Raw genomic sequence first — 8,244 nt, forward strand, 5'->3', positions numbered from 1 at the left:
GGGGGGAGCCTGGGGGAGCCCGTTCTGCCGAGGCGGCCGCGTCACCCTCTGGCGAGGGGGGCGAGGGGGCGTGGCCGGGGCTGGGAGGCGCCGCCCGGATCCGCGGGGGGGGGGCGGAGGGGGCGTGGCCCAGCCCGGATGTGAGGTCAGGCGCGGCGGAAGGAAGGAAGGAAGGCAGGAAGGAAGACGAGGGAGGGGAGGGGTAGAGGCCGCTCGCTCGCTCGCCCCCCCCTCTGCTGCTGCTGCGGGGCCCCCTCCCGTGGGGGGCCTTGGGGGGCGATGGGGCTGGCGGTGTTCGCGGGCTGCGCGCTGGTGTCCTTCGGGCCGGCGCTGGCCCTCTTCCTCCTCACCGTCGCCGCCGACCCCCTCCGCATCATCATCCTCATCGCCGGGTGGGTGCGGGCCGGGGGGCGGGCCGGGGGGGGCGGGAGGCTTCCCAGTGGGGGGGGCCTGCGCCGAGGGGCGGGGGCGGGGTCTCCTCTCTGGCCTCTGCAGGCCGCCCCTCGCCCACCCCCTGCGGGGGGGGGCACCGACGCCTCTCTCGCCGGGCAGAGGGGGGGCCGCCCGCCCCTGTGCCCCCTACCCCGCCGCGGGGGGAGGGGGGAGGGGGGAGGGGGGCGGCTCTGAACGGGACGGACGGAGGGAGGGCCGACCTCCTACGGCCGCCGCCTGACCCCCCTCCCCTCCCCCCCCCCCCGCAGGGCCTTCTTCTGGCTGGTGTCGCTGCTGCTGTCGTCGCTGCTGTGGTTCGTGGCGGCGTCGGCGAGCGACGCGCGGGCCGAGGCGCTGCAGAGGGGGCTGCTGGTGGGCGGCGTGGTCGCCTCCGTCCTGCTCCAGGAGGCCTTCCGCCTCCTCTACTACAAGCTGCTCAGGTGCGTCGCGGCGGGGACCCCGCCCCCCTGCCTGCCTGCCTGCCTGCCCCACAAGTTCTGGGGGGGATTTTGCATGGCCGAGGCCGGTTGCCAACCTCCAGGTACCAGCTGTTGCAACTGGCCTCCAGCCAATAGAGATCAGTTCCCGCTTTGGCCATTGGTCTCCATGGCGCTGAAGCCCCCTCCCCAAACCCCGCCCTCCCCAGGCTCCGCTCCCAAAAACCTCCCGCCAGTGGCAGAGGGACCTGGCAACGCTACCCATCAGGGGGCTCTAGGGCAGAGCGAGGCCTGTGGGACTTTCTCATCCTGTCATGGGGGGGGGGGTTGCCCAGCATTGGGGGTTGCACTTGGATCTTGGCAGGGGTGGCGCTGGAAGGCCGGGGCTGGATCAGGGCCTCTCCTGCAGTCCATAGCGGCAACCTGGGCCCATCCATGTGTTTTGTTCATTGGGTTGGGGGCCCACTAGCTGTCAGCCCCCCCCCCCCAAATCCTCCGAGGGCGGCCCAGACTGACTGAGGCCTCTGCAAAAGAATCTGCCGCCTACAGGGAGAGAGGGCCCGCGGGGGGGGGGGGTCTTACCCAGGCTGGCCCTTGGGAGCCCGCAGAGAGGTCAAGGGGGGGGGGGCTGGTGAGATTTGCCCTTGTCCCATTTTTGGATCATGACGCAAAATGCTTGCAGTGCCAAAGTGGACTTCTGCTCTCTCTCCTCCCTTCCCTCCCCAGGAAGGCGATTGAGGGGCTGGTGGCCCTAAGCGAGGACGGATGCTGCCCCGTCTCCATCCAGCAAATGGCCTACGGTGTGTTTCTAGAGGGGGGGTGCAGAGGGGGGCTTTGTTTTTTGCAGGGGGACTCAGAGGGCACCCCCCTCGCCCGATGAATTCCTGAGGAGGGAGAGATGCAGTGGCTTGTTCAAAACCGCCCACACCTGGCAAGCCCTGAGTGCACTTAGGATTCAACGCCATCAGGAGGCTGGTTGCTGGGGGGCGGGGGGGGGGCCTGCAAAGGCCTGCGCAGTGGGCCACTTTGTCAGGGGCCATTCAATTTCAGCACTTGTATCCCAGACCATTCAAGGAACCGTATGGCGCAGGAGAAGAGGGGGCAGCTGCTGCCCATGGCAGTCTGGGGAGGGGGGGTTGGCAGGGCAGAAGGCGGGCATCCGCTGAGCTTCCTTATCTGACGTTGCTGCAGTGGCCGGCCTGGGCTTTGGACTCATGAGCGGCGCTTTCTCCATGATCAACCTGCTGGCTGACGCTGTTGGGCCTGGCACCGTGGGCATCCATGGCGACTCTCAGCTCTACTTCCTGACTTCAGGTAAGATCCCCTTCCCGCCAGCCCTGCCTTGGCGCCAGCCAGCACTGTTCCCTTGTGCCCCCCCTCCCCAGCCCCAGCGTGTGCAAACGGTGTTTCCCCCCACAGCCTTCATGACTCTGGTGATGATTTTCCTCCATACCTTCTGGGGAATCATCTTCTTCCACGGCTGCGAGACCCGACAGTGGTGGGAGGTTGGTGTGGTGGTCATCACGCACCTCATCGTCTCAAGCCTGGTGAGTACCAGAAAGGGGGGGTCTCCTACTGTCGAGGGCTGAGCGGAACAGTGGAGTTAGCTGTGATGCATTGGTGGGGGGATGCTTGCACTAGCGCCCTTTCCCACTCCTCAATGCTTTTTTTGCTCTGGTCCTCATTGCAGCCCACAAGAAAGGGGCATCTCATAGGTTCACCCAGAGAAGCAAAGGGGCAGCCTAGACTCCGACACCTTCAGCCCCCCCCCCCTTTCACCCTCCTGCAAAACTGAGGGAAACTCTGAGGCGCTGCTGGTTTGAGCAACTTTGCAAAGAATTTGTTTAAAATCTGGTTAAACAAGCCAAGCTTTTCTTGTTGGTCTCCCACAAGCAGAGCAGAAACAGCCACCCAGTTCAACCTAGCAAAAAAGCGTTCGTCTTTCCAGCCTCTGATTTGGCATCTGTTGGCAGCGACTCAAATACTTTAGTTGCAGTTCTGCTGTTCCGCTTCCTCTGCCTTCGGAGCACTGCCTGGTGACAGTGGGGGAGAACGAGTCCGTGCAGCTCTTCAGCCAGGCTTCCACGATCATCTGAAGAGCCCAATCCTGAGGGAGGGAAGCTGCGGCACTTGCGACGGAGGCGCCTAGCCAGTCCCTGGGGGTGGGGGTGGGGGGAAGGCCTGAAGTTTCCCCCGACCCCCATAGTCATGTTGGACCCTCTGGCCAACCAGTTTTTTTTTAAGGTTGGCTCTGATCCAAACCTCAAGGGCGCTGGCAAGAGCTGCCCCTGACTGGGGTCTCCCCAGGGCAAAGGAGGACATCTCAGTGGATCAAAAAAGGGGTTCCTCCAATATGTGTGATGACGCTCCAGGCGTCTCCAGTTCTGTGAAGTGGAAACCAGGCTTCCCCAAGGAGGACTGACACGTGATCCAACCCACATGGGGCTTTTCTGTAGCAGGCACACCAAACCGAGTTTGCCCCCTCCCAACACTCGGGACAGTATTGGTGGGAGTGAGCCAGAATTTGAGAATGAGTGTAGGTAGTGAAGGGGGGGGCATGTCAAGAGCCCTAACGGTGTGGGGGGGTCATAAGGGTCCTTAGAGAGGGAACGAAGGAGCCAGGTGCCCGTGTGCCAGCGGTAGATGCCCTGCCAGCCAGCAGAGGAGCGGGAGTGCTTGGCGCTGAAGGATAATGTAGGCGGAGTGGGTGTTTCAGACGCCTGGTGGGATGGCGGGGGGGACATCAGTGGGACACGGTGGCCCCTGATGTAAACTCTATAGCCAGGACAGGGAGGGATGTGTTGGACGGAGGGTGTTGCGCTCTCTTGCTCAAAGAGGGCATAAAGCCTCATAAGCGAGAAGACGTGAGCAGGAGAAACTGCCCCACAGGATTGCTGGGGGGAAATGCCACGCCCTAAGGGTTACTTCAGAGTGGAGGTGTACTATCACACACACACACACATCAAAACCAGGAGGGAGATCTCGAGATGGAGAGGGAAATAGGAGTGGTGACCAAAGGGGTGGGAGTAGTGATACTAGGTGATTTCAAGTACCCACCGACCCCCCGCGCTTCGATTGGGCAAATATGTCACTGAGCCATGGCTTGTAAAGTAGCGTTCTGGACACGGAGAGGGGCTGTGCTGGGGCAGCGGGAGGTGAAGTCACTCCGGGCTCTGCTCTGAACGAGGCTTCAGCCCCGGTGCCAGGTGTACATGTCGCAAAGATCAGGAACAGTGACCCTATTGTCATTACGTTCAGCATTCATGCCAATGGAAAGATGTCCCCAAAGAGTGGGAAATTTGCAAAAATGAGGGGACTGATCAGAAGGGAGTTAAAAAGGAGAACTGAAATCCCTCCAGGATGTCTGGAAACTATTCAGAACTACACTGATTGAGGTGCAGGTATGACGTCTGTCACAAAACCCAGTCTAAGAGGATGCCTGCATGGTTAACCACTAAAGTCAAGGGAGCTACAAAAGGCAAAAAGGCTTCCTTTTAAAAGTAGAAATTTGATCTGATGAAGGCGCGCAGAAAGGAGCACAAGTTCTAGCAAAACAAATGTAAGCTAATAATGAGGTGGATGGCTAAAAACGTTCAGACACATGAACACATGAAGCTGCCTTCTTCTGAATCAGACCCTCGGTCCATCCAAGTCAGCATTGTCTCCTCAGACCAGCAGCGGCTCCCCAGGGTCTCAGGCTGAGGTCTCTCACATCACCTACTTGCCTAGTCCCTTTAAACTGGAGATGCTGGGGATTGAACCTGGGACCTTCTGCATGCCAAGCAGAGGCTCTGCCACTGAGCCACGGCCCCTCTTTCAGAAGCATTTCTTCAACTGTATTGGGAGCAGGAAACCAGCCAGGGAGGCAGATGGGGTGACAAAGGAATAAAAGGATTGCTACAGGAAGATGGGGAGATGGCACAGAAACTGAAGGAATTCTTTGCATCCTTTTAGCGCAGGGGTGGGGAACCTTTTTTCTGTCGAGGGCCATTTGCACATTTATAACATCATTCGGGGGCCACACCAGGTGTAGATCTCCCGGTTGGGGGGGGAGGCTAGGGTTGCCAGGTCTCCAGCCACCACCTGGAGGTTGGCAACTTCAGGGCAGGCCTCGCAGAGAAGGCCTGGAGGGCGCCCCCGGTCCTCCCCTTCTCTCAGGCGGGAGAGCAGCCAGTGGTGGGCCCGAGCAAATGAGGCACCAGGGGGGCGCAGCCCGCGGTCGACTGGCAAGGGAGGATGGAAAACAGAAAGAGGAAAAGGGAGAGAGGGAGAAAGAAATGGAAAGGGGGAGAAAGAAAAGGACAGAGGGAGACAGACAAAGAAAGAGACAGAAAGAGAGGGAGAGAGAGAAGCCTTTCCCCCCCTCACACACACTCGCTGGCCCCAGGCTCCATGCCCTCCCTCCGAGTCCACAAAAGCCCCCCCGAAGCCGATTGGCTCCTGCACACATGCTCTGCCGCCAGGAGCCACGGGCCTCTTCCCCCCCCCTCTCGCTGCTCAACAGCTGACAGGCAGCAAGAGGGGCTTACAGTGTTCCTGCACGCTGCAGCTATAGGGAAGCGTCCCTTGGGGTAAGCTTCCCTCCCCCTCCTCTTGCCGACCAACAGCTGTCAGTCAGCGAGAGGAGGTCCAAAGGGCGCCACAGCGCCCCTGCAAGCCAGGAACACCCTCAGGAACACCCTCAGGGAGGGCTGCCCTGCACCGCGCCTCCGCAGCAGGGCCCTGGAGCTCCCGAGGGCCACAAAAAATATCCTCGGGGGCCGCATATGGCCCCCAGGCCTGAGGTTCCCCATCCCTGTTTTAGCGGGTGTTTGGGCGGGCTGGGGATATTAGGAAAAGCTTTCAAAATAAAATGGCCAAATTGTAATGTCCCTGTATAGATCTGTGGTGCAGCTTCATTTGGAATATCGTGTGTGGTTCTGGTCACCGTATCTCAAAAAGGATATTGCAGAGCTAGAAAAAGTGCAGAAGATTACAGGGTTTGGAGCCCCTTCCCTGTGAGGAAAGGCTGAAGAGTCCGGGACTTTTTAGTTTAGAAAGAGGGGGTGTGACAGAGGATTATGAAAGGATGCACAGGGTAGAGAGGGTTAATAAAGAGAACTCTTCCTCCTTCTCCCAAAATACTGGAACTTTTGGGAGCACCCATTGAAGCTGATGGGCCAGCAGGCGCAGGACAGACAGAAGGAAGCGCTTCCACCAAGTGAATTATGATGGCCACAAATACAGATGGCTTTAGGAGGGAACAAACAGATCCATGGAGGGCAGAGGCCCCTTGGTGGCTTCTAACTATGGTGACTGAAGGGAGCCTCCACATTCCCAGGCAGCCTACCTCTGAATCCCAGTGCCAGGAACAGCATCGAGGAAAGGCCTTGGCCTCTATGCCCTGTTTGTTGGCCCTCCAGGGCAACTGGCTGGCCACTGTGAGGTGGGATGCTGGGCCAGATGGCGCCCCGGTCAGATGCAGCAGGGCTCCCTGGGCTCTCCTGACATTCAAGCCTGAGGCCCCCACAGTCGGGGGAGGGAGGTCCGCCCCAACTGGGCAAAGGAAACAGTTCTCTTGGGTGATGCTGCTCCAGCTTCAAATCTTGTTCACCCAGTCAGCTTATGCCTATTTATTTTATTGGCTTCATTTAAACCCCACCTTTCAGGACCAAGAGCAGCTTCTACCATAGAATCATAGAGTTGGAAGGGACCACCAGGGCCATCAAGTCCAGCTTCCTGCACAATGCAGGAAATTCCAAACAACCTCCCCCCTCCACACCCCTAGTGACCAGAAGATGGCCAAGATACCCTCCCTCTCATCATCTGCTGTCTCACCTGTGGCCTTCCCTTCCTGCAGACCTTTTGGAATCCCATTTACCTGGGCAGCCTCCTTCCTTCCTACCTGCTGATGGCAGCTATGGCTGTGTGGGCCTATCTCCTCTCAGGTGGCTCAAAGAAAAACCTGCACCACTTCCTTCTGTGTGAGTATTCCCCCGCACACACACACCTTTTGGCTTGGGCCTACACCTCACACCCTGCTGCAGGAGCCCCCAGAGCGCCCCCCCCCCCTGGATGTGAGCTTCAGGGCTCTGCCTCCCCTCTCCTGGGCCAGGGCATCTCTGGCTAGTGGCCGGCCCAGGCCCCCCCCCCCTTTGACTCTCCTTGTCTGTTCCTCCAGGCCTCCGGAGTGGGACCAGCAGGCCTCCACCGCCCCCGCCGCCGGGATCCTGAGCCCCCCGCCTCCCCCGGCCTGTCTCTGGCAGTCTCTGGGTGGGGGAGGGGACGCAGCAGCTGTGCCTTCAGGAGCATTTCTCAGCCCTGCCGAGGGACCGGGACTGCGGGTGGGGGAGAGACTGGACTCGCGCCAACGCCCCAGCACCACTCTCAGGAAACGCTGCCAAAGGAGCAGCCTGGCTCCTGCCCTGGCCCAGGGGTGAACGGCAGCCCGGCGGCCTTCCTGTGCCTCTGGAGTGAAAGCTGCCCCCCCACGGGGCCCCTCAGGGCAGGGGCTGGCTTTGGTGGGCAGGGGGAGGGCCAGGGAAGGAATGGCCATCTCCTGTGCCAGGTGTGTGTGTGTTTTTGGGAGGGGGGTCCTTAAACAGGATGGAGGGGCGGGAATGCTTCCTTCCCCTGCTCCTGCAGCCACTCCCAGCTCTGTGTGTCTTCATCCCAATAAAGCAAAGCTGGTCTCTTGTCCTGCTTCTGTATAGCCAAAGTGTGTGTATGGGGGGGGGGCATGGATCAGCTGCAGACCCTACCTCCCCATTTGCCCTCTGCCTGCTCCCCTCTTTTCCTGGCTCTGTTTTCTGTGCCTTCCGTAGCAGCCCATGGCCTTGCTTGCATGTATCCCCTTCTCCTGGGGGCCAAACCCATCTCAGGCATGGGGTGGAGGGTGGGATGGATGGCCTTGGGGAACCTTTTTGCCCTGTGAGTGTATTCCCTGCCGGCAGAGGTGTGGGGGGAGGGACTGCCCCTTCTTCTAAGTTAGGGGGCAGCAGCTGGGGCCAGCACACACCTTGACAGGAAGGAGTGGAGGCAGAGTTTACAACCTGGGGGTGGGGTCGCCTGCTGGATTTCTCTCTTTAACAAAAAGAACAGGAGCCGCAGTGACCCCTTTGCCCTCAGGGCACCCCTTATTTTCCAGGAAAGAACATTTTGCTGGTGCCTCTGACCCCCCCCCCCCCCCCCCGCCTAGTGCCGATCTGCTTCTCGGCCTGTCCCGCCCCTTCCCTGCCTCCCTCCGAGTCCCAGGGACAGATCAACACAGCCTCTGGGCGGGCGCTCCTGCCCCCCCCCCCCGCCCAGGCCCCTGTTACTCTTCCCAAGCGAATGCACCCCAGCCTCATTGGGGCAGGAGGGAGGGGCAGGGGCAGATTGCCCCAAGGGGTGCGTG

At 60.4% G+C, this 8,244-nt stretch overlaps 1 protein-coding gene across 1 annotated transcript; it reads left to right on the forward strand.

Annotated features, from left to right (window-relative positions):
* Positions 1-279: 279 nt before the first annotated feature.
* Positions 280-7,082, forward strand: LOC130476286 (gamma-secretase subunit Aph-1b-like). The gene is made up of 7 exons (XM_056848211.1): positions 280-392; positions 702-872; positions 1,596-1,669; positions 2,061-2,183; positions 2,289-2,416; positions 6,709-6,832; positions 7,030-7,082. Exons 1-7 carry the CDS (start codon positions 280-282, stop codon positions 7,080-7,082), a joined length of 786 nt encoding a protein of 261 aa, XP_056704189.1.
* The last annotated feature ends 1,162 nt before the right edge of the window (positions 7,083-8,244 follow it).

This window comes from Euleptes europaea, chromosome 4, assembly GCF_029931775.1.
Source record: "Euleptes europaea isolate rEulEur1 chromosome 4, rEulEur1.hap1, whole genome shotgun sequence".
Lineage (NCBI taxonomy): Eukaryota > Metazoa > Chordata > Lepidosauria > Squamata > Sphaerodactylidae > Euleptes > Euleptes europaea.